The sequence below is a fragment of the Pteropus medius genome, unplaced genomic scaffold (genome assembly GCF_902729225.1).
Source record: "Pteropus medius unplaced genomic scaffold, Ma_sr-lr_union100, whole genome shotgun sequence".
NCBI classification, from domain to species: domain Eukaryota; kingdom Metazoa; phylum Chordata; class Mammalia; order Chiroptera; family Pteropodidae; genus Pteropus; species Pteropus medius.
The window spans coordinates 16,164-43,933 of record NW_024343151.1 but is presented as its reverse complement, the minus strand read 5'-3'; the positions used below and the strand labels follow the sequence as shown (position 1 = coordinate 43,933).

The 27,770-nt window shown below is 32.8% G+C and overlaps 2 protein-coding genes and 2 pseudogenes across 2 annotated transcripts; all 4 read left to right on the top strand.

Annotated features, from left to right (window-relative positions):
* The first annotated feature begins 2,638 nt into the window (after window positions 1–2,638).
* On the top strand, window positions 2,639–3,608 carry LOC120606086 (olfactory receptor 1094-like; annotated as a pseudogene).
* A 6,325-nt stretch (window positions 3,609–9,933) lies between these two features.
* On the top strand, window positions 9,934–11,137 carry LOC120606085 (olfactory receptor 8J2-like; annotated as a pseudogene).
* A 7,993-nt stretch (window positions 11,138–19,130) lies between these two features.
* On the top strand, window positions 19,131–20,093 carry LOC120606084 (olfactory receptor 8K3-like). Its single transcript, XM_039867199.1, has one exon. It carries the CDS (start codon window positions 19,131–19,133, stop codon window positions 20,091–20,093), a length of 963 nt encoding a protein of 320 aa, XP_039723133.1.
* Window positions 20,094–25,681: 5,588 nt separating this feature from the next.
* Window positions 25,682–26,623, top strand: LOC120606093 (olfactory receptor 8K3-like). The gene has a single exon (XM_039867206.1). It carries the CDS (start codon window positions 25,682–25,684, stop codon window positions 26,621–26,623), a length of 942 nt encoding a protein of 313 aa, XP_039723140.1.
* The last annotated feature ends 1,147 nt before the right edge of the window (window positions 26,624–27,770 follow it).

Below are 27,770 nucleotides of genomic sequence, written 5' to 3'. Positions count from 1 at the left end.
AAGCAAATAGACTATTATTTTACTGTCATATTCAGAGTTAGAATGCAATGACAGGATGTATTTTTAAAATTCCTTATATCATAGAATACTAGGATTCACTGGTTTTAATCACATGAGAATGGTATTTAAATATATCTTAAGTGCCATGTAACTTAAACATATGTATAACTAGAAGAAATACTGATCTTCTGGTTTGGTGCTCACTCATTGCTCAATGTTTTGATGAAAAACTGATTTTATAACTACCTCTTGATATTTTGTAGTTAAATAATATTTGGAAGTCATATTCCATATGTATGTATCTTTCACATGTAATTAAAACACTTTCATTAATAAACACACTTTAGTGAATTTAATGAAATAATTGGTATGCAATTATACCATGTTCATGTAGTTGAACAAGAGATGCCTGAAAATTTGGTCTAAACTAAAGTTACTCTTTACTTTAGAAAGATAAACTTATTTTTCTAATGTTACACTGTCACTAGGCGCTAAATGTGGATTTTAATACAGGGTTTCAGAGCCCAAATATACTGTTCTTAATCCTCAACAATTGCATCATCTTAGACACATCAGTTAAAGGTTAAAGTTGTAATGTTGCTAAAATTTCTCCTATATGTAATAGGCAACTTGTATTTTGTAATGGATACCTTTAGTAGACTACTTATTGGTATATTTTTCTATAATTGCTTGCACATATTTATTTGTTTTCATTGTGCTGCTCATCTGCCTAATTTCTGTTTGTCACTAACTTTCTTTCTTAAGTATTTGTTTGTATAACTCATGTATGAAGGCAGGGGTAGAGGGTGGAGAGTGAAAATGGAGGGATAAAGAGAGAGAATGAGAAATTCTTTGAATAGAAATAAAATTTTCATAATGACCAAACAACACATTAAAACATTTTTATATTATTAATTGATGGTTTTATAAGTTATTTTATTAATGTAACCATTCAAAACTGAAAATTATTATAAGGCATTTGTGTGTTCTCAAGATTAATGTGTGAGTAGTCTGTTTACATTGAAGTTAAAATTTAGATCAGTTATGTTTTTTACTTTAGAATTCTCTAAGGATTAAATGAACATTTTAGGGGGGGTGATATCCCCACACTTAAAAATATTTATCGACTTTACTAAAAAACATCGCCCACATGGATCTGAGAAGACTTTTGTGGGAAAATAAAAACATGTATCTTTCTTTTTTCCTAAGAATAGTTTTAAGCTGATTTTCTCATTCTTTCTTGATGTACAAACATCTCAATATGACGAAAATATAGTGTGTTCCATGTCACTAATATAAATCATTTGTACGTCCCTGGCTGGTGACACTGCATATTTTTCTCTCCTTTAAACACATTTTGATCTATGACACACAGAGGGAAAAATGGGAGATATAGTGCTGAAATCTGGCTCCTAAATATGGTAGATGCTATCTTTAATTTTATTTAAACCATAAATACTTTCAGTCTAGATGCAGGTGACTCTTCAGCTTTTTAAGGAACATTTTCGCTTTATTGATATTCCACTGAATGAGAAGCAGTATGAGAGCACAGGAAAATATTCCAGAAATGAAGCAATAGTTTGTGGCTTATGAAGTGGTTTTACTCTTTTAGCCATAGCTTCTATAAATTTTATGAACTGTAATTGGGTGATTTTTTTCTTTATATATAATAATTTTAGAGAATCCTTAAGAAACTATAATATATTTTAAAAAATGGTTGTGATTTCTTTTTGACGTAAACATGTCTTAAAAATATACCCAAAGACTTTGCCAGGATAAGGAATATATTAAAAGAAAAAAGCTCACATTAGTATTAAGTTAAATTTGGAAAAACAACAACAGAATAATAAACGGTATAGGCCTAAATGGACAACACGGTGATATGTGTGTGTATCAAGAGAGAAAACTGAAAAACATACAAAACCAATGCTCTGTTATCATTTGCATACAAGATACATCTACCTCTGGAATAATATCTGATGTCTGTTCACCAGGATTCCAGAGGTACTAGAGGAATGGAATAATAGCTTAAAAAGAGGTTACATAATAGTTTGGTCGGAAAAGGCTGTCACATATGACCAGTTGAAATGTGAATCTATCAGGTCATTTTCTAGTCATCTTGGAATATATTAAAATGAAATAAATTCTATATTGTTTATCTCATTTAAATACAATTCCCATTTACATACAATTTTGTGATATATGAGTGGCTGCTTTCATTTTAACAATGATAAACACAAAGGAAAGGCATTTCATGTATACCAGAGAAAATGTAGGCTTAGTACTCAGATGCATACATTCTTTTACAGTATTTTTAGATTTAAAATTCTTATATTTATTCAATTTTGTGCATTTTAGAATGATGAAATATGAAACAAGTTGGTAGTAAATTTAACATAAAATAAGCTGGAAATTAAACCACATAAATTGACATTTTTTAACATGACAAATTTAGTCAACCACTTAATAAAATTTCTTAATTTAACAGGGTAATATATTCTCTTGGATCCAGCGTCTTTATCATTGTTATTCCCTCACTGCCAAGGTTTTCAATACGCCCTTCTATGAAACAAACAAGAGAATATGATAGGTGGATGCTACTTTTAAGCTATTGCTTAAAAACATAAATAAAATGACAATGTCACAGTTGACAGCAGATTTCCATTTACGCAGGATTCAGATGAAAAATGTGACTGAAGTCGCTATGTTTATATTGATGAGCATCACAGATAATTTTGAAGTGTAAGTCTTTCTATTTTTACTGCTTCTAGCAATCTATCTCTTTACTCTGATAGGAAATTTGGGAATGGTTTTCTTTTTGAATATTAGTCCATAACCCTATGTACTATTTTCTTAGCGTGTTATCATTCTTGGATGCCTGCTATTCTTCAGTTGTTACCCCCAAAATGTTGGTTAATTTCCTGAAAGAGGACAAAGCCATTTCTTATCTTGGATGTGTAGCACAAATGTTTCTCTTTGTTACTTTTGGGACCACTGAGCTTTCTCTTGGCCACAACAACTAAGTAGCAATCTACAACCCACTCCTGTATTCAATCAGCATGTCATCCAGAGTCTATATGCCACTCACCATTGATTTCTATGTTGGTGGCATTCTTCATGCTTCTATACACACAGTGGCCACATTCAGCCTATCCTTCTGTGCATCCAATGAAATTAGGCAAGTCTTTTGTGACATCCCTGCTCTCCTTGCTATTTCCTGTTCTGACACTCACATGAACCAGCTTCTACTCTTCTACTTTGTGGGCTCTATTGAGATAGTCCCTATGCTGATCATCCTGATCTCCTGTGGTTTCATCCTGTTGGCCATTCTGAGGATGCATTCTGCTGAGGAGAGATGAAAGATCTTTTCTACATTTGGTTCTCATCTAATTGCAGTGTCAGTTTATCATAGAACCATCCTCTTCATGTACGTGAGACCAAGTTCCATCTACGCTTTGGACGATGACATGATAGTGTCCATATTTTACACCATTGTGATTCCCATGCTGAATCCCATCACCTATAGTCTGAGAACAAAGATGTGAAAAACCATGAAAAGAATGTTTGGTAAAAATGGATGTATTAATAAAGTATATTTTTCACAGTAACTGTTAAATTGAAACAAATTAAGAAGAATGTCTATTGTCTCAATATCACAATGAGAAAAAATGTGGTGTTTTAGTTTATAAGTGTCTTTCTATTCTTACACATTTTTAATGAAGATTTTAGTCCTATCTTCACATATACAGTTTCCAAACATGCAGAAAAAATGTGCAATCATTAGTTTCTTACTTAATGCACTCTCAGATATGAACACACACTCACATATAGACACACACACATATATATTCTGATAGTTATTGCATTACATTGTTAGGGCTGCCATAACAAAGTACCACAGACTGGTAGCTTAAAAAACAGGAATTTATTGTTCATTCTTCTAGAAAGTAGGAATCTGAGATCAAGGTGAAGGTGAAGGCAAGGCTGATTTCTTCTGAAGTCTTTTTCCTTCACTTGTGGATAGCAGTCTTCTCCCTCTATCTTCAAGTATCTTTTTTGTATATCTCTGTGTCTTATCTCCTCTTCTTATAAGAACACCATTCATATTGGATGAGGGACGAAACTAAAGATCTCATTTTAAGTAAATTATCTCTACAGAAAGCTTATACCAAATATAGTCACATTCCAAGGTATAGGTAGTTAAACAAATTTGGCAATTATGAATAAAGTTGCTATAAATATCTGTGTGCATATTTATGCACAGACATAAGTTTTCAAATCCTTTTGAGTCCATACTACTCAAAATGATCTAAAGATTCAAAGGAAATTTGTATCAAAATACCAATGGTATTTTAACAGAAATAGAGAAAAAACATCTTAACGTTCGTGGTACCAATGAAATCTTAAGCAAGAAAACAAAGCTGGAGTCATCACACTTCTTGATTTTAAAATATATCATAAAACTAAAGTGATTAAAGAGTATGTTATCTACATAAAAATAGATATATAGACCAAGGGAACAGAAAATACAGGCCAGAAATAAACCCGCCCATTATGGTCAATTGATCTTCAACTAGGCTGTCAAAAATACACAAAAAGAAAAGGATAGTCACTTTAATAAATTGTGCTGGAAAACCTGGATATCCATGTGGAAAAGAATGAAATTTGGTTCTTATCTTACACCCTGAACAAAAGTAACTTAAAGATTTCAACATAAGATCTGAAACTTTAAAATTCCTGAAAAAAATTATAAAGAAAAAACTTCATGACTTTGAACTGGGCAATGATTTCATGGATATGTCACCATAGGCACAAGCAACAAAAGCAAGATTAGATAAATGGGGATATACTCAACTAAAAATCATCTACAGAACAAAGAAAATAATCAATAAAGAGGCAACATACAGAATAGGATAAATTACTTAAAACGCCTTGTATAGACAATTCTCAAAAGAAGAAATACAAATGACTGCCAGACCAATATGAAAGCATACTTAACGTCACTCACTAATCATCTGGAAAATGCAAATCTAAAATATCCTTATAATCAGGGGCCTTAAAATTCTATTTATTCAATAAATATCAACATGTAGTAAGTTATTCCAGGAACATTTTCTTTTTAATCATTGAAGAAATCATCCTGTTGCTATTTTTAGCCAGAAGATAATTGAGGCATATTCCCCTAGGGCCATCTCTTATGATTTCATCAACAACTGAGTAAGTGGATATAAATAATCTAAATTAATTATATTCATATTGTATCTAAACCCACTTTTGCTGTACCACAGGTAAAAGAAAATTCCAAGTCATTTGCAGAATATTTTATGAAGAGGGATCTCAAATTTCAAGGTCAAATATGTTATGAAATCCCCAGTACTAAACCTTCTGGATGTTGCCTATTGCATACATAAATAAATAAAACTAAGAAAATATAAAATATTAAATTTACTTTTGTAGAGTTAAGTAAGAATGTTCCATATAGAGTGTATGCTTTCATTTCCCCAATGGAAGAAGACTGATCAAATTAAAGCAAGAACAATAAAGAAAATTTATCAGTGGAGGAAACGAAAACATTTGACTTATTCAGCTATCTGGGGGCTTGAATTTTGCTCTTATGAGGAAGCGATCAATTACCGTTTATTTTCCCAGTTTTGAGAGGTAGAAGCCACTTCATAGTACTGTTGTTTTATGTATCTGTAGTCTTAATGTTTAAAACTTATCTAAATATATATCAAGAATCGCGTTTTATTTCACTAGGAGTTGCAGGTCGGGAGTCAGCTACAGAATAAAGCTGGCTGTGATATTACAGGAAACTGTGTAAAGGTGCAAAGCGCATGCGCTCTGACGGAGACCGGAGATTGGTCTTGGTTCTGGTACTTACGAGCTGTGAGAGTTGTTATAAAGGGAAGATAAAGTAATGTGCTCAAAAGTCTATTCCTGCTGCTTGTGCTCTATACGTGCCTGTTATTATTTTTCTCCTCTGTTAAAAACTTAGTGTTTCAATGTTGAGCCAAAGATACTGGGAATTGTCTACATTCTATTAAAATTGTATTTTCAGAAGTGGTTTGACATTCATTTTAAAAGGTGATGCTATGTTATTAAACTCTTCAGAAATCATAGTCATTTTCACGTAATAATTCTAAGTCCTTTTGATATATTTTAATATTGACTTCATTATACTCACAATTACTTGTATTTTGTCATCTAGTAGAAATATCCGATTCAAGAAAATATAGCTGAAGTGTTTAACGTTGCAGTCTTTCACTATCTTACTTATCCAAGTAAAATTAAGCCCATAGTAATGTAGCAAATGAAATTATGGTGATCTACATGAAAAATCATAATCAAAATATGATTTATTGGATTTAATCTTGATAGAATAATGTTTCAGTGTGTATTGATAATCACAAAACAAATATTTTAAATACAGCTTAAGGATGAAATGTCTGTCTCAAAGCTTTGGCCATATATATTCTTCAATGATTAGTTATAATATTTTTTGTGGTCCAATATTTACTGTTTTAAAAGTAAATGCATCTGATGACAGAAGTTCACTTATATGATTATTTTAAATTTGTAACCAAATACTGACAAATCTAAGGGAATTACTTCATATATTTATTGATCTACACATTTAAGTAATCTTCCCTGTTGTATATTATTATGTGTGTTTGGTCGTTTAAACTCATTATTATTCTAAAGGGGAATAAACTTAGGAGAGAAAGCCTAGCACCACACATGGCTTTTAATCATAAACCTGGCCAATGAACACACACTTTCAGATCTAAATCCTGTGCTATTTTCTTAAATAGGTTTATCATTGAACAGATAAATGTCAAGATTTATACTGGGGCTGATTTTCTCTTGTGACTCCTGATCACTTTTTAAAAAATAAATTTCATCATATACACCAAAGTTTTTATTTTATTTCTTTCTTATTCTTAGGTCTGCTTTTTTTTTAATTTTGAAAAATTTTGTGCATGCAATAAAAACAGACAAAATAGTATAATGAGTTCCCATGTGCCCATCACCCTGTTTCAGCCATTTATGAACATGGCCAGTCCTATCTCCCAACTTCCACCATCCTGACTATTTATAGTTTCATCCATAAGCATTTAATTATGTATCTCTAAGAATAATAATTATTTTATAAACCCAAACACATCATCATTATCATTGCTAATTTTTTAAATTTCTTAATATTAAGAATTCTTATATATGTCCTTCCTCCCATAGTTTATTTGAATTAGGATCTAGGTAAGATCCATATATTTCAACAGATTTGTATAGTTTAAGTTTCTTTTAAGACAACAATATTTTTTCTATTAATTTTTAAATTAAATTTAATGAGGTAACATTGTTTAATAAAATTATATAGGTTTCAAGTCTACAATTCAATAATATATCATCTGTATATTGCTTTGTGGGTTCACCACCAAAGTCAAGTCTCCTTCCATCACCATATATTTGACCCCCTTTACCCTTTTTTACCTCCTCCCTCCCACTTTCCCTCTGTTAACCACAAAACTGTTATCTGTGTCTATGAGTTTTTGTTTGTTTGTCTTACTCGTTTGTTGTTTTCAGGACTATATCTGACATATGAGTGAAATCATGTGGTTTTTAACTTTTTTGTCAGACTTATTTTCCTTAACATGATTATCTCAAGATCTATCTGTGTTGTTTCAAAAGACAGTATTTCATTTTTTTCTCAGGACTGTTAAGCTGTATTTCAGTTCTTAATTTGGCTTAATTAAATCGTAGGCCATGATCTGGAAAAAATCTTGATGAGTTTTTTTAGATATAACCAAGAAGATCTGAGTTAGAAAATTTTTAGAGATGAGCTCATACAATGTTGCAATTTAGATTGTCACTACTCTGTAGGGATCAACCAAATTAAGCACATTCTCTAACAAAATTGTTCTCTTTTCTGTAACAAAATTCTCTAACAAAATTGTTCTCTTTTCCAAGTGGGCAATTGTTCTCTGCCCACTAACTGCTAACTATAAGTGATGATGATCTGACTTAAACAATAGTACACAGCAATCTTACTGATAAATTAAACCGCTTGAGCATTTATATAGAATAACGAATAGCCATTACAGGGAGTATATTTCATCTTACTATAAAAAGGAATGTGTTTTGTCATAGAACAGGCAGAATTTATGGATGTTTTAGGGATCACTCTAGCCAGTCAGGAAGATTCTTACTTGTTTTTGTAACATATGATCTATGTCTTCAAGAAAGACCAAGTTTTGCTGGTGTCAATAGTTCATGTCTATGTTTCTGGGGACACTGAGAGCTCAATCAGGATGCATTGTTTGTTCCTAGCACAACTGATGTCTAAATAAATTTAAGACAAAGTCTACAATTAATAATCAATGGAATGTACTCTTAAAATCATATCAGAAGATATTTAAAAATTACAATATCATTTCTTATCCAAATTGAAAGATAAAATGATTAACATTAGTTGTATTTAAATTTTTTTTCTGAGAATGTTATTTTAGTAGACCTATAAAATGTTTATATTAAAAAAAATTAATAGTGTATTTATCACTCAAAGTCAAATATGCAATATACAGGTGATATTTTATTATTGAATTATATACATGAAACCTTTATAATTTTATTAAAAAATGTCACCCCAATAAATTTAATTTAAAAAACAAATTTGAAAAAGCAATTTGTAAAAATTTAAAATTGCTTTTATCAGGAACTATATTTCAGTGACATGTACTTACCAGAATAAAAAGCAATCCTAGCTTTGCCATCAGTTAAATTTCAGTAGACAATGGAATTCATAACATGTAAGGATACATACTAGTTCATAGTAGACAATTAATAATTGCTATTGTTGATGCTTTTTTGTTCTTGTTAAATTAAGGATAAGTTTATCAAATATATTGTCTCGGAGCGAAACATGTACCGAATTGCTTGACGTGCAGCAAATGAGCAGGAAATATTTTGGTCAAAGCGAGTGATGTTGCAGTGTTTTCCACCAAGAGCTTACTTGTGCAGTTCTTTTCAGATGCAGTGTTGGAAGACAAGATGTGTGGAGAACTGCTACAACATCAGATGAGCTCATCAGACACATATTTGATGCACAAAATTAAGCATCTTTGAATTGAGACAAACAAACAAACACCACAGAGTTAAGAGAATTAGATTGTAAGGTAACATATTATGAGTCCCAGGTTTTTGAAGATGCAAAATAATAATTCACTTGCTATTTCTATGTCAACTATTAAAGCACTCAGTCTGGCTGAATAACTTACTGAGACTGAAATAAAAAAAAAAAAAACCCTGTTTAAAAAATTATTCAAAACATGTTAATAATAATAACTATTGGTAACAATTATTTTGCATTTAATGTTAGTAGGCTCTATGCTAACTGACCTATCTCATTTAATTCACACAAGACAATAGAAATACTTGAAAAAAAATCACATAGCTGGTAATTAGTGAAGTAACAGGCAACTAACCAACTAACCAACCAAACAAGCAAACAAAACGCATAAAACAAAACCATAAAACCTTTCCATTAACCAATATCTTATACAGACTCTTCAACTAACTTATTTCATTGAGCCTCAATTGTCTCATCAGATATACAAGTAATTACATCCACCTTCTAGGACACTCCTGCAGAATAAGGAGAACAAGGTTTCAAAATGCCAAGCTCAGTGCTGGACACAGTACATTACACACTAAGCAATGATAGCACTCTCCCCTATCACTTCTCTATCCAAACAAAGTGATCAAATTTTAACAAATCAAAACTGTAAGTAATAACTTTGAAAAAATAAAAAAGGTCTTAAACAATTTAAAGGAAAATGTAAAAGCTGGAAAAGGGGAGGGATTGCTATCAGAATAAAATAATAGAGAAGAGTTTGAACTAGAAGTCAGAGTGATAAAGGGCAGGATGGGCTGATTTAGAAGAAAAGAAATGTGATTAATCGAAGAAGACACAAGTTTCTGAATGATACTAAGAAGGAACAGTATTGAGATGGAGTCTGTGGGACGCTGAAGCAGAGTAGTGTGGTAGATATTGGGTGAGAAACAAAATCTGAAAATTTAAGTATCTGTGAACACTTAAATGGTTAATAATCTGGCATCTAACAAAAACTATTTCATTGTCTAGTAATCTCTTTTGTTTCCCCCATTCAATGATGAAAGCAACAAAGTCTATGGCTCCAGGGAATCTCACTCAGGTGACTAAGTTCATTCTCATGGGAGTCTCAGACCGTCCAGAATTCCAGATTCCTCTTTTCTTGGTTTTCCTGGTCATCTATGGGCTGACCGTGGCAGGGAACGTGGGCATCTTCACCCTCCCCAGTGTTTACTCTTAACTTCAGCCCCCCATGTACTTTTTCCTCTGACACTTGGCCATCATCGATCTTGGAAACTCTACTGTCATTGCCCCTAAAATGCTGGTTAATTTCTTGGTTTTGAAGAAAACCATATCCCACAATGGATGTGCAGCCCAGCTGGGTAGATTCTTAGTTTGTGTCGTGGCTGAGATTTTCATGCTGGCTGCAATGGCCTATGACAACCACGTGGCTATTTGCAATGCCCTGTGCTACATAGTGGTGGTGTCTCCACAGATTTGCTTTCTGGTGTCCCTCACGTACTTCCTCAGGCTGACCACAGCACTGACTGTCTCTTTTTGTATATTCTCTGTGTCTATTGCTCTTCCAGTGTAATCAACCATTTTTACTGTGATAACATCCCTTTGTTGCCATTGTCCTGTCCTGATACCTACATTCCAGAAACAGCTGTGTTTACCTTTTCAGGGACCAATTTGTTTTTCTCTATGATTATTGTTCTAATACCCTACTTCAACATCATCCTTGTCATTTTGAGGATACATTTTTCAGAGGGGCGACAAAAAGTCTTTTCCACCTGTGCATCTCACGCGATGGCTATCACTGTGTTCTACGGGACTCTTCTCTTCATGTATTTGCATCCGAGGACCAAACACTCATTAGATGCTGATAAAATAGCCTGAGTCTTCTACATGCTAGTGATACCAATGCTGAATCCCCTCATTTACAGCCTAAGGAACAAGGATGTTAAGGACACATTGAAGAGATTCCTGGATAACTCATGTCAATCGATCAAACCCATGTCAGTTTAAAACTACAGCTATTGTCATTTAAGGATTTCTTTTTGCTTCTGAAAATCCTGCTGTTAAGTGAAGAGTCAATAAATAGTTGAAAATCCCATTAATTTCAATGGGAAAAATCTTCATCTTTTTTTATTCCAATCTCAAATACTCAATTTTCTCTTTAGAAAAATGCACTAGTTGACCAAAGAAAACCCACTTAAATAAGTAATAAACAATAATTTGAATATATAGATTAAAATCAAAGAAAGTTCCTGAAGAGTTTTCATCATTTCTAAACAGAGAAGCCCTGATAGGTGATGGGGGAGGTATGCGAGACTCATTTCTCTGAAAGTGGTCAATGTAAGTTCATCTACTTCGCCACAGATATCTTTTGTTCAACTCATAAAAGTATTTTTATTTTTGCAGCATATTATCCATCGATTTTGGACCCACTTATGTTTTTTTATCTTCTACTTAAAACAAATTTATATAACAAAATAATAAGCCTCTAGGGGAAAATAAAAATGAAATTTAAAAAGCTAATATATACATGGGAATAAGACATGTGGCAAAACAGACTGAAAGCATATATTAAAGGAGATTCTACTTTCTCTCCATCTCACTTTGTGCATGTATGCAAGGCAAAATGTTGATATTCATCACAAAATGGTGTAAAATAAACTTTTCCTGTTATATTTTCATACTAAAAACTCTTTCGTAGAGTTAATTGTCTTTATTATGAAATAATATCTATAAACACCACTTATTTTAGCATTTTTGTTCATTGTGTTTCGGAATAAAATGTTATTAGACCTAAAAATATGTAATTGTTTTGAAAGTGACACCTATTCTCAAGGGTACTCATGCTCCTCGACCAAAAAAATAAAAATAAAAATAAATTAACAGTCATTGTATGCCCTACCTCCCTCTGTACATGTAAAACACTGCTAACATACAAAGAAGTGAGGAAGACGGGGTGTGACATGGGAAGTAAAGATAATAGAAATTAGCACAATTCAGAATTTTTTAATTTCAAAGGTAAAATTGAAATTTGTTAAGGTCAAAGGTAAAATTACCTCAGCCACAAAGGTAAAATTCTATCTCAATGGAAATGAAAAAGCCCTTTCGAAGAAATAATTCGAAAATGAAGTAAACTCACTGCAGACATGGCTGGAAGGAGGTCAAACAGTATCAGGCCTCCTTATTCTTAGAGCGATTTAAGAACCGCGCTGCAGAAGAACTTCCCACGTGCCCTTCTCAAATATTCTCCCAACCTTAAACCATCATGCCAGCTTCTATCTCTTACTCCTTCTTACTTCTCGTTTTTTCTTTCTGTATTTCAGTGAAAGGCTATAAAAATGTTCGTCCCTTCTAATAAGCACAGCTATTACTTTATGAAGCTTGAAATGCTTCCATCCTTGATTGGCCCGGTTGTCACCTTCTACTCCAAGCTTCTGTACAGGATCACTTTTAACTCTTTCATACTTGGAAAAGTAATTTTATAAACAATAACCATTACAGGGTCGGAACAATTTTGTTGACACACATATCAGTGATAACGAATTCTTTACTTCTTCTCACAAAATGAACATGCATTGGGGTTAACTAACTTATCAAACTGAATATTAAAATATATAATATATAACTAAATATCAAAATATATACTTCTTATAAAGTGATTCTAACAACTAAAGCAGTTTGAGCTATAATGATAGGAAAAGGTTACTAATGATTTTTAAAACACACTTTATAAAATGTACCTGTCAAAGATCCAGAATAATACATGACTGAAGGATAAAGATTATTAATGTTTACATAATTATAAAAACTGATTGAGACATGGAGTCATGAAAGTATATTATTAATAAGTCTAGCCATGTGCCCGGGAGGAAAAGTAGACATCTGGACATCAGCCAACCCGTCTCTGCTGCTGAGTGGACATCCATTTTTTGTGTCACTTCAGTAACTACTTCATCAGCAGTATCCAAAATTATCAATCTTAATAATATTAAGCACATTCAAATATTAAAATTATAATTTTTAAACTTTTTTCTTGACATGGATTGTGCTTATGGCATCTTTGTCTTTCAAATCCAGGTTAGTATTTGGATTATTGTTAAAAATAATGTAGTAAGTAAGACAAATAAAACAATATTTGCTTTATAAAGTTAAATATGATTTAATTATTTATTGTAATCCCTTATATATGTGAGCAGTATATATTTATAAGTTAAATGTCCAGAGTATGAAATTCTTGTATATTGAGGGCAGAATGTATATTGATACAGGAAGTGTTATATAAATTTATCCTCATTTAAATAAATTAAATGTGCTCATTTTACTCAAATCAGTGACCCTCTCCAGGAGATATTTCACAGATATGTTCATTCAAGGATCAGTGGTGACCACACACACAAAAAGTTGTTAAGTATGGTGATACATAGAGATGTTAAGAGTTGGTAAGTTAATTCCTGTTACAATGGTAACAAACATATATTAAATGGGAATAGACCCAGATTAGAGAGCAATTTATTAAATAGAAGTGCGCAAAATACTGTTGTGCATGTACCAAAATGAATATACTTCAAAAACCTTTACTTGAGTGAGAACATTTAGATATCAAAATGAGTTTCATAACACCATAGGTACGCACATGAAAACATACATTATATTTATTTTATAAGCCTGTCTTCTTTTTAAAAGACATATATCAACTTCCCCAATACGGAGATGGGAAATTGAAGTGAAAATATAAAATAAAGTCTGATGATGATTATGGATATGAAATGAGGGTACATTAATTCAATTTAGTCACTTATGTTAAAAAAACATGAGTAACGCACATATTCTTAATTCTTGTTCCTTCTGGATTTTTAAAATACTATAGGACATGTTTAAAGATTTTTGTCTTCATCTTCAGACAAAATACTTGGGAATAAACCATTGTGGAATATGCTGAATATGACATAATTTATGGAGAACCAAAACACATATCTAACAGAAAATATACTTACATCCAGATATTTGTGTGATGCAGTAAAAAATAAACAAATAACAAAGTAAAGTAGATGAATTATATGTAAAAGAACACTTTGTCAATAGGAAAATCAAAGGTACCCTGGATGATTAACGAAGACTCTAGCATAATTTCCTGTTCTCCAAGGCTTTGAGAATAATCAAGAAATTGCAGTCAAGTTCCCAGGGGAGGGGCTCAAAGGAGAGAAACAATCATAAGTTCTTCTGACTGCAGTTAGGTAAGTCATCATGTGGGGGAACACAAAGCCATACCTCATTTTAGGTGAGTAGATGGCACTGATCACCTGATCACTAGACTAGCTGCAATGACAATTTTTGATGCCTGTCTTCAATTTAGATTTGAGAAATGAATATAATCACCAATGTCAGACTCTGTAAATTATAACACACATATTAGTAATAACTTTTTATGACTATAATTTCTAGTAAAGTGTTTTTCCACAATTATTTTGTTTTTTGAGGGTCGTAAGCTTCCTAATTTCTATTTGTTAAGATTTCGATATTTATATGAGGATGCGAAATCATAAACATTCTGAGGTCGGTATAAACATTTTTGGAAAGCTTCACCTACAATGTGATCTAAGCAAAATGCTGATGGTTGGGACAAAGTTACAGATGCTCCGTGTGTACCTGTGCCTCAAGTACTAATAGATTTCTAATAAGACCTCCAATTATTCAGTAATGTGATATATTCACTATCTCTTATTAACATGCAAAGTTTCATTTGTGCTATAGATGTTTGTGATCTTGTTTTACTAATACCCTATAAGAAACTGGTTTTACACAATTCCACCAAGAGCAAACCCTGAGGTGAAGACTTGGGTATATTATGTTTATTTGGTAGGTTATTTCAGGAAATGAAAATAAGGAAATAAGGAAGTAAGGACTGGGAAGGCAGGAAGCCAATGATGTGTGAATAGAGTGTGGATTACTGCTGTAGCAGCTAAGGTTTTATCATTTGAGGTGCAGTGAAGTGTCCTTCAGGGATCTTCAAGAAGGATAGGAAAGCTTGGGTGTTCATCCATTGATCCGTGTCCTTATCTGTGGTGCATTGCTCCCTGACACGTTAAATCTCAGGTACTTCCAGCCTCCCTTGCACATGGACTGAGGAAGCTCCCAAGACCGTTTGCCCTCAGAAAAATAAGTAAAACACTTGAGATGGACTTGAAATCTATATAACTTTATTAACCAATGTCACACCCCAATAAATTTGTTAAAATGATATGAGAAACTGCCAGCATTCTAAAAAAAAGTCTACTGTGGCTGTAGGCCAACTCAGAGGTGGCACAAACCGATAAGGAATGGGGAGAAATATGTATCTGCTATAGTGATATTTGCAAGACCAAGTTGATGGCAAAGCCAAAATAATATACAATAGACTCTTTGACTTAGACACATATGTCCATGGCACCATAATGATAGGATGTCTTTTGCCCCTAATATCTTTGCATTAAATTTCTTTTCATATGAATCCTGAGGATAAAAGCTGAGAAGTTGCTCTTAACACATTTACAGTGTGTGCAAAACCAAGTTTTAAATCAGTACAATTAAAGGGTCAAGCCAGATCAATTCTTGGAAAAAATTAACATACCATTCCTTAAACACTTCAGAGTTCTCGGCTTGTTTATTCGCTTTCTTCACTTGTAATGTGCCAAAATGCTTTAGGGAAGTTTTCTTCTTAATCTGTTGTTCTTCATGTTATAAATCACACATATCAAACGTGAAAAAGAAAAATATAGTTTGAAGGTTGGAAAGAAAAAAGTAAGAGACCTTCCCACACCTCTCTATGAGTCTCACTTACATGGCACAGATGCAACACAAATCGCGTGACTCGACTCACTGAATTTTGCCAACATGTTTGAGAATCTAGCATAATGGCATATAATTATAATGAAGAAGTACAGTTTCTTAAAAAAATCTTCAACTTTTATGACAAGCCACATAATAGTGGTTTGGGGTTTGGCGCTGAATCCCACACCCAGTGAGTTTACCACTGCACGTCTTAAGTTACAAAATGCGGATATTTGCTAAGTAGGATATGTGAAGCAGTATATTTTGTCAGATTCCAAAGCTATAACTAGAAAAGATTAACGTTGGTTTTGTATCTGTTGGTGCTGTCACATAATTGCAGAGTTAGTGGTCTCTTATTGAGATAATGTAGTGTTTTTCACATACCAAGGAATGGAAATGTATAGAGGGGCTCATGGCATTTTTAGCTGTTAGATGAGAGAAGTATGTTGTAGGTCCATGTTTTATTATTTTCAAATAATATGTGTAAATTTTTGCTACTTCTAACTAACCCAAAGACTGCTGAGCTTGACATATTTTGAGTCATTTAAAAATATATGATAAACCCTCCGCCAACATTATACTTAATAGTGAAAAACTAAAATTCTGGTTTTTTTTTTTAATCTTCTTTCCTTCTTTCTTTCTGTCACTTCTTTGAATAAGAATATGATGTTCTGAATTTTACCATCCCATTTATCTCTTTTGAGGTTATTTGCATAATTTTATAGAATATTTAGTTGAGATTGGGAGTTTGCATTTGCAAAGGAAAATATCCTTGGGCTTCAGGTCCATTTCCTATGTCCTGGTGCAACTCTGAAGTTTTTGCTTCCTTCACAAAAGGGTCAGGCTTGTTGCTCAGTCTCTTGTTTCTCTCTAACTAGTGCTTTGGCAGCTGCAGTGGGGAGATGTGGGTCAGATAAAACTATCAACTCAATTGAGATTCAGAAGTACTTCAGGGATTTGTAGAATAAGGTGGATGTCAGGATGAAGAGGTTTGACAAATATAAAAACTGATGTAGAATCTGTCTTTCTTTGGATATAATTTTTCATAGCTTAAGACATTAAATTTTGCCATTTTCCTTATTTGGTTGCTCCTAATGAATGCTTATTTTTACTTTTTTGGTAAATATTTTAATATTCAGAATAGAGTTTTAGGAAGAATAAATTTTTGAGGCAGATTTAATCTGTTAAATTAATCTTGAATTTCTATTTTAGTTTTCTTGAAACTTAAATTTATTTAGTGGCATTCAGAAGTTTCAGTTTTAAGGCTATAGGAGCTTAAACATTTTTTTTTTTCCTGACATTAAGTTCTTGACCAGTGTTGGATTGATTTTTATACAGATGAACTAAACATTCAATTTCATCATCTTCTACAGAGATAATCACTTTTTCCAGCTCTATGTATTGAATAGACCGTTTTTATCTGACTGTCTTAACAGGCCACCTATGTCACAGACCATAGCTCTATGTCATCATGAGTTTCTGAATTGTGGATTGTGATCCATTAGTATGTTTGCTCATTTTCATGTCTATGCCACATTGTCTCAACAAATCTAATTTTATAAGTTTTAATATCTGATAATGCAGGTCTTTTCAAAACTGTCTTGCTTATTCTTTATAATTTATAGTTTAAAAATACATTTAAATCCATGTCAAATTATATAAAATGCTCCACTATTTTATATTAAATATATTTTATGTTAAACAAATAGATTAATTTAAACAGAATTCACATTTTTATAATAGTGAATAGTACAATCTAAGAGCATAGAATTTCTACCAATTTATTTAGGACTTCTATAATGTTTCTCATAAATTTTTAATTCTTCTTTTAACGGTAGGTTCAGTCTATATTTTCTAAGATATTCTATCAAGTTGGAAATTTCCCTTTACTTCTTAATTTCATTTTTTTGTACACTCTAAATAGTACTATTTGTTCATTTATTAATGCTCATTTTTTTCTAATTCAATCTGATAATGTAGTAAATAATATAGATTTTCCAAAACTCAAACATTCAGCCAAACTCGATCAACCAAGCTTCAACATAGTATAACATATTTTTATTCAATTTTGGAATAGATATCAATGATATGTGCATACTATTTAAGATAATATCTATGTAAGTGAAATGGTAGTCATGAATATATTGCTTTTTATTATATATTTTTTTAAATTCAGGATTTTGCTATCCTCTTAAGATGATTTGCAGTGTGGTCATCATTTTTATACTCTGAAAGATTCTGTAAACAATTTAGATGATTTTTTTTTCCATAAAATATATGAAGGACCTGTCTTTAAAACAATGAAAATGGAAAGGAATTAAATAAATAGAGTTAAAGAAAAAACAACCTTTAAATTAAAATTTAAAACCTATAAAAGCATAGTGGAATTTAAATTTAGAAAATCAAATGGATAGTGGAATGAGAATACCATTTTCATATGGCAGTTATAACATAGAGAAGTAAATCAAAATCTATTAGATGAGTTAGCAATGATTTTCTTTGGAGAGTGGGACTGAAGTTGCAGGGTCAAGAGGTGGAGGGCTATATTACTTTGTATTATAATTTCTTCTAAAATTTCTTTAAAATCTATTTAACCAAATATGTGTCTTTTAAATAAAAAAAACATTTAAAAAATATCAGATTTCCCAATGTAAGCTAAACTGTTCTTTATTTCAATTAAATGTATTAGAGTGACATTGGTTAATAAAGGTATGTAGGTTTCAAGTATATAATTTAATAACACGTCATATGTATTTTGCATTGAATGTTCACCACCCAAAGTTAAATTTTCTTCCATCATCTATATTTGACCCCTTTTAACTTTATCTACCTCCCCTTTCATCTCTCTAATAACCTTTGTTCTATTGTCTATGTCTATGTTTCTTTATATTTCTAATGATATTCTATTGACAGAACCATAAAGGATTGTATATACTTTGCAATGATAAGCACTTTGTGGCACAAAAAATAAAATAGTTACTATATCTGTTAGGTTACAATGTTTTCTAAATTTGGTTCTACATTTACTGATGGAGGTGGGTCTCAATTTAAATCGTTGTACCTAAAATCCTTGGATTTGAGTTACCTATAATGGGTTTGCAAACTAAAAGGTTACCAGATGATATCTTCTGAAATCTAATGACTTTTCTAATGCTTTTTTTTCTTTCCCCCACAGTAGTTTCCCTTAATGGTCTAGATGGAACGGCAAAACCTAACAGTGCCGAAAGAATTCATTCTCATGGGAATCACAGACCGCCCTGAGCTGCAGGCCCCCTTCTTCGGGGTGTTCTTCATCATCTATGTGGTCTCAGTGGTAGGCAATTTGGGCTTGATCATCCTCACCAAGATAGACTCCAGGCTGCAGACACCCATGTACTTCTTTCTCACACACCTGGCATTTACTGATCTTGGTTATTCAACTGCTGTAGGACCAAAAATGCTAGTAAATTTTCTTGTAGATCAACATACAATCTCCTATAATTGGTGTGCCACCCAACTCTCTTTCTTCATTATGTTTATTACTAGTGAAATTTTCCTTCTGTCAGCAATGGCTTATGACCGTTATGTGGCCATTTGCAACCCTCTGCTCTACATAGTCATCGTGTCACAAAGATTATGTCTGTTGCTAGTGGCAATATCCTATCTATACAGTATCCTTTTGTCTTTGCTGATCACTATAAAAATTTTCATTTTGTCATTTTGTGGGTACAATGTCATCAGGCATTTCTACTGTGATAGTCTATCATTGGTACCTTTGCTGTGTTCAGACACACATGAAATTAAATTATTCATTCTCATAATTTCAGCTTTTACTTTGGTGTCAACTCTTCTGATTGTTCTTGGATCCTATTTGCTGATCTTTGTTGCCATCCTCAGGATGCACTCTGCAGATGGCAGACACAAGGCCTTCTCCACCTGTGGATCACACCTGATGGTGGTGGTCTTATACTATGGTACTCTCTTTTTTATATACGTGCAGCCCAAGTACAAAAATTCATCTGATACTGATAAAATGGCCTCTTTATTTTACACTTTGGTGATACCCATGCTGAATCCCATGATCTACAGTTTGAGGAACAAAGAGGTGAAAAATGCCCTGACTAGATCCTGGACTTTGTGTGCAAATATCCTATTGAAAATTCACTGTAAGATGTGCTAGCAAGTGATTATGTATTAGACAATGTATATTATAACAGGATCGTTTAACCATGTGCTTTTACTTCCATGAGATGGACAAGATACAATGTATGATAAGCACAGAAATAAAGAAAATTTTTCATCGTTTTCAAACAAAATGTGTCACTAACTGATGACTACACTCTGTTCCTACTTTAGATAGTAACCTTTACTCTCAAGTTTAGACCAGATGACGTTCTTATATATTCTCACATGTAGCCTATTTGCTCTAACTAAATATTTATTTTTATAAAGCCAGCCTGTATTTTACATTCATAATTTTATCTGTAGTGCCTAACATGGTAAAGGGACAATAAAAAAGATGCCCGATAGTTTTATATTAGTGTATACATTCAAGGAAATAAACATGTATTGTTAAGTTTAACAACAAAAACCACTCGCTTTACGGAGCTTAGGGAAAACACAAAATACAGGCAGAATGGGAAGTGGGCTATATAGTATAATAGATGGTACCGAGTAATATGAAAATGAAATAAAGCAAGTAACCAGAACGGAGTTCAAATTTTAGCTAAGGTTGTCATTGAGACCTCTGTGAGGATGACGTTTAAATGAACGCTTGAGAAGGATAGTGAGCACACTATATGGACATGTAGAGGAAGAGACCTAGGCTTTGCTGGTCCACAGAAGGAGAACTGTCAATGAAACAGTTCTTAAGTGATGATATTATTGTTATAAGGAACATAAGAGTCAAAGATGGTTGGAGCATAAGGTGTGATTGGGAAGTAGAGGAGATAAGGATAGACTTGTAACAGATTTTGACCCAGTAGGATCATATAGACTCTTGTAAAACTTGCCCTTTCTTCTGATTGATAAAAGAACCCCTGGAGGATTTAGAGTGAAGGAGTGATTTACTGTATCTTTTGTTAAATGACAGCTCTGACAGCTATGCAAATAATAGACGGTAAGATATCAAGTCTTGGAAATGAGAAATCATGCAGGGGTTTATTCATGATAACTTGGGAGAGAACAGAGGCTTAAGCCAGCATGGAAAGTCAGAGAATGAGAAATGATTAGAGTCTTGGCATATTTGTAAGAAGAAGTCAATAACATTCTTCATATTTATGTGGTTTTTTAGAAGCTTGAAAAAAAGATTAATACTTTTAAAAGAATCAAAAAATGAATTCCAGAGCTCACCAGAAGGCATGTTGAAAACTCTTTCTGCTTCCAACTTATATGGTGTAACAGAGACTGAACTAAACCACCCATTAAAAAAAGGAAAATACAACAAAACATTGAGAAAGATATAAGAAACAACAGTTTTCATAACATTGACACCAGGCGATGAAGGACAGTTTCCCTGAGAGATGAGGAACAAATGAGGTGAATCCTATAATTACCCATCCTGCCTGGTCTAAGAGTGATTCCAGGCTGCACTGCCATGTGGTCAAACTTAAGTGAAACCTAGAAGAATTCAGTTGAAGAGTCAGAGTTGAGAGTCCAGTGAGATCAAGGTAGCTTGAGTTGCAAGACAGAGTACCAAAGATAAGGAGCTTCATAGAGAAAGGAAAGTGGATCTCTGCAAGGAATCCTTCTCAGTTGCTCCACAGAACTACTGATCAGCACAGGCAACTGGCAAACAAACACCTAAGACTAAAGAGAAAAAAAAATCATCTGAAAGGATTAAAGACAGCAGTGCCCAGAATTCAAACAGAGGCAGGAATTGTTCCAATTTGTTGCACAGAAAGTAGAAATGGAGCTTTACGTTGAGTACTCAAGAAAGTCTACCCCAGTAGAGAATAATTAACCCTAAAGTGAGCATTGGTCTATATCCATTGGAGAAATCTAAAAGCAAATGGCACACACACACACACACACATACACATACACACAGACCTCAGTCTTTGCTTCTAAAGGACCTCAGATGATTGGACAACACCTCCTCACATTCTGGTGGGTAATTAGCTGTAATCAAATGTATTGATTAATGTCAACTTGTTTTTCAAAAAAAATCTTCACAGCAACATCTAGACCGAGCTTTGAGTAAAGAACTAGGCACCATTCTCTAGCCATTGGACATAAAAACTAACCATCAAAACAAGAAGAAGAAGAAGAAGAAGGAGGAGGAGGTGAGGAGGAGTGGAGGAGGAGGAGGGAGGAGGAGAAGAAGAAGAAGAAGAAGAAAAAAGAAAAAGAAAGAAAGAAAGAAAGAAAGAAAGAAAGAAAGAAAGAAAGAAAGAAAGAAAGAAAGAAAGAAAGAAAGAAAGAAAGAAAGAAAGAAAGAAGAAAGAAGAAAGAAAGAAAAAAAGTTAATCAAGAGTAAAAAGTAAGAACGTAATACAAAAAGAAAATAATAAATCTAACTCTCTGGTGAATACATATTGGTCTAGGCAATTAATACACAGACCACTTTGGATGCTGCTAAGCTTTCACATTCTTCAGGGACAATCCCAAAATTGCTTGGTATCTCTTCAGGGAGTATTCTAAATAACAAAAAAGAATCTATAAATTATTATCACTATTCCATATCATAAGGCACATGGAGATACCAAGAGAGAGGTTTCATTACAGGTAAAGAGTATTTCATGTGATACTGTATTATACTCATAACCAAATTGTTTTGGTAATATTTGCGAGATAATATCTGTCCATGGAAAGCTTAGGAAAATAATAAGATTTCTGATTCACTTCTGCATGTATAATGTTATTAATAATGCATGAGCAGAATAGAACTGATTTTTTTTCTTCAGATTAAATATGTTTTATACCTATTTTTCAAATATTTTCTCAAATGCAAAAAGAAAAAAGCATCTTTGAAATGTCAGTGCCTAATTGTTTATGTAAAATTTATATTTCATATAAATACTTAATCCAGAAGACAAAACCAAGAGTCATGAAAGCCTAACGAAAGAGTCAGGAATAAAAAACTAAAATAAAATTCCGGCAGAATTATGAAGCTGCAGGTATGCAGTTTCTAGTTCGATGACTTTCCAAATCCTTAGTCATTTAGTCACTCTAGGCTCTTTTTATTCCTTTCTCAAAAATGTTGCAATCATTAATAAATATTTAAATTAATGTATGAATGTGAATTTTTTCCTGATAATCTTGATGAGCTAAAAGGAGGTTTCCACCTTGTACTGAGATGGAAAACCAATTTTTGGAGCTTAGAAAACTTTTAAGTTTTATAGTGATGGCATAATGTACACCCAGTTCAATTTCCATTGGAATCTGCCAGAAAGCACATATTTCCTCACAGAGTATAGCTTTAAAAAATAATAACCTGATAATCAACACAGATAGTAAGCTATGAAAAAGCAGTTGGATGCTTTCCATAGAAGTGCAAACCTGGTAGGGGGAGGCACTTCTATCTTCCCTAATCCTACAGAAAATCAGCACTTACTGATAGAAGTTTCACTATCAACTTCAATTTTATTGAAGTGCATGAAAGGCTTTCATGCACTTCAATAAAATTCAGATTGCTTCTTATTCCATCCATTTAAATTTTTTTTTGCTTAATAGTAGTTCAGTATTTTTAACATAAAAATGATATGTACATCAAAACAGGATAGGATATCAGAAACTCACAACCTTATAAATGTTTTATGGGAAAAATTTGTGGATTTTATGTAAACACATTTATAATTTAATGCTTTAAATACAATATTTTTTAATTTGCTTTCTTATAAGTCATTCAGAGGCTCCTGACATTATTTTCCTTGTAGACAGAATCAATTATATTTTCCTTCTTTTTTGAGAAAGCATATATACAATTATTTGAACAACTAATATTTTACTTTAGCCTGCCACCCTCTGGTATTTTTTATAAAAAGGCTTATTAGCATATATACACACATATATATATATGTCTTTATTTCATTATATTTCATTATATTTATTTATGCCTGCATTAAATGCTCTATAATACTATGAAAGAGTCCTCTGTGGTCTTTATGTGGAGACAGAATTAAAATAACATTATGAAAGATATATCTCTATATATATTTATGTAGATATGTAGATATATATGTCTTTGACTGTTATCTTGCTAGTATGCTGTTATGTAATATAGTAGTTTTATACCTACCGTATGTATAAAGAATCTCTTTATCTAAAGGGAATGTATGTAAAAGTTCATTATGTAAAAATCAATTCCAGTGACCTTACTTTCTCTTAATTTGCTCAATTTCTTCATACTAGCCTAGGTCTACCATGACAAAATACACTCTGTATGTTACAAACAACCTAGTATATGTCAGTTATAAGACATCTGGAGAGGAGGGAATATGTTAGGTTTTATGTTAAATTTTACTAAATTCTTTAAGTAAAGTAGACAATTATCCAAAATAACAATACATTTATGTTCCAGTTGTAATCATGGAGTTGGATCATGGATGGGGAGCGGGGTGCACTGGGACAGCTACCTGGATAACAAAACTACTCAATCTATTCATCATCATACTCCTGACAAAGAACTTAAGTCACACAAAAAGATTTTATATATACATATATAAAAATAATCCATTTTAGCAACATATTGTCTATACTTAAAAAATAAAAACTGACACACAAAATAGGCTCTATGTACTTAATATTAGACAGATATTCCCAGGTACTATAGACACATAGAAATATTTAATTCTCACTTGTCTTCCCAATGACCCTACAGGAAACAGTTGATTTTGCTGATATGTATAGGAATTAAGAAAAATTACATCATTTGCTCAAAGTATTCCTTTGTGTACACCACAAATGTAGGTATAACAGAGACTGTACTTATCTATGTATATTTCCCTATATAAAGATGAATAATCTACACAATGATCTTTTAAAGTTTCCATATTTATACACCTTTGTCCAATATTGGTTGTGTGTTAAATATTTCATTCTATACCACCTGCAGGCATAATGGCTTTCAAAGGAATATGTTTGAAAGCAGAGGATTCTAAATGTTTCTATATATCATTGAAATTTTGATTTTGAAAGGTCTATTATGTAATTAACATATGTATTATGTCATCTTATGTGTTTGTGATTTGGTAAATGCAATTAGGCAATTGTCATTACATAAAAGACAACAAAAAAGTTTAATAATCACCTATAAACCCAATACCTAAACATCTGACCATTTTTCATTTTTGCTTCCTTTATCTATATTTATATCTGCCTGTATCTATATCCATATGCACATCAGGGGTTGCCGCTCTTGGTTTTCTTGGCATTTGGGGCTGTATAATTCTTTGTTGGGGGTCACTATCTCAATATAGTAGAATAATTAGCAGCCTCACTGGACTCTAACCATTACATGCCAGCTGTGCACCTCCTCCAGTTGTGATAACAAAAATTTTTTCAACAGTATCGAGTATTTGGGGGGAAATCATATTCCTCAGGGGAAAAATCACAAATCTTTCTCTATCTCTAACTCTATCCTTATCTTACTAAGTATATATGTTTTACTTGCTGGAGGTGGATAATTTTTATACAGTTTAACTGGCATATTTGGATTTATTTACTTTATACCAACCTTGTATACTAAAAAATTACCAGATGATACTACACGACAGCTATTGACTATACCAATGTCTCCATCCAGAATAGGTTTTCTGATAAACCTGGATGGACCAGCAAAACCTAACAGTGCTGAAAGAATTCATTCTCATGGGAATCACAGACCGCCCTGAGCTGCAGGCCCCCTTCTTTGGGGTGTTTCTTGTCATCTATGCTTTCTCAGTGGTGGGCAACTTGGGCATGATCATCCTCACCAAGGTGGACTCCAGGCTGCAGACACCCATGTACTTCTTCCTCAGACACCTGGCTTTCATCGACCTTGGTTATTCAACAGCTGTGGGACCCAAAATGTTGGTCAATTTTGTAACAAATCAAAACACTATCTCATATAATTGGTGCGCTACACAACTAGCTTTCTTCATCACGTTCATCATTAGTGAACTTTTCATTCTGTCAGCAATGGCCTATGACCGCTATGTGGCCATCTGTAACCCTCTGCTCTACACAGTCATCATGTCACCAGGAGTATGCTGGGTGCTGGTAGCAGTCCCCTATGTCTACAGTGCCTTTCTCTCTCTGATAACCACCATAAAGATTTTTATTTCATCCTTCTGTGGCAACAATGTCATTCGTCATTTCTACTGTGACAGCCTTCCCGTGTTAACTTTGCTGTGCTCAAGCACACGTGAAATTGAGTTGATAATACTGATCTTTTCAGCATTCAATTTGGTTTCGTCTCTTTCGATCGTCCTTGTGTCTTACGTGCTGATCCTTCTGGCCATCCTCAGGATGCACTCTGCAGAGGGTAGGCACAAGGCCTTCTCCACCTGTGGATCACACCTGATCGTGGTGGTCATACTGTACGCAACTCTGTTCTTTATGTACGTGCAGCCCAAGTCCAGTCACTCCTTCGATACTGATAAAATGGCCTCTGTGTTTTACACTTTGGTGATCCCCATGCTGAATCCCTTGATCTACAGCTTGAGGAACAAAGAGGTCAAAGGTGCCCTGCATCGAATATGGAAAAATCTAAGCAAATTCCCTACATAAAGTTTAATATAGAATTTATGTACATTAAATTGGGTTATAGAAACTTTGTGATATATGGTGAGCCTTTAGAAAGCAGGGATGTGTAAAAGACATGAAAAGCTAGAAATGTTTTTTTGTTTGTTTTCAACTTACAGATGTTTAAGTAGTGACTGTCCTTCTGGTATCAACTTTGATTTGTCCTCATATTTCATATTTCACTGCAAGAGACCGAAGTCTAGATCATTGTTCTCACATTGCCAAGTGCTTATGTTACAACTGAAGGGAAGTCTTTTTTAAATGTATATTCTAATAGATAATCTATTTTAAAAGGCATTTTTGTGTCTTTAAATAAAACATTTTTTATCATATAGAAAATAGAAAATTTTAAACAATTATTGATACTAGAAAAAGTCTGTAATATACTTAAGGAAAAACCTAATGAGCACTGCATGACTTCATTACTAGAAACTGAAAAAACACCAAGTTATTGAAGAACACATGAATGTAGCAATATGCCATGTCCATTGGTTGGATATAGCAAATGTTGTGATAAGGTCAGTCCTTCCTAAAATTTTTTATAGGTTTAATGCAGTAACAATTAAAGTTCCAATAGAATTTTTGATACTCAAGTTGGTATCAAAATTTATGTAGAAATGCAAAAGGTCTAGAATAATAAGGGTGATATTTTAGAATAAGGAAGAATAGAACATATTTTCAATTATAGACATCAATACCTTTAATAAAGCTATCTTATTCTTTTAAATGTGTGTCATTAATGCAAGCATAGACAGAGAGACCAATAAAATGAAATACAGCGCAACAATGGACGTACATGTGTAATGTCACTTGCTTTAAACAAAAGCTCCACTGCGGTCTAATGAGTAAAGGAGAGTTTCTTAGTAAACTGACCTAGTTCAACTAGGTTTCCTATGTAAAACATGAAACTTAATCATTTCCTTGCATCATATGTAAAAATTAATTGATATATATTATGAATGTAAATGTGAAAGCCAAAAACCACAAAGTTTCTTGAAAAAAGTAAAATAATATTTTCTTTACTTGAGATAGCCAAATATTTCTTAAAGAGTATACAAAAAATGATAAGACTAAAAAACTGATAAACAGCACTCTATCCAAAATATAAACATCTATTTATCAAAATACACCA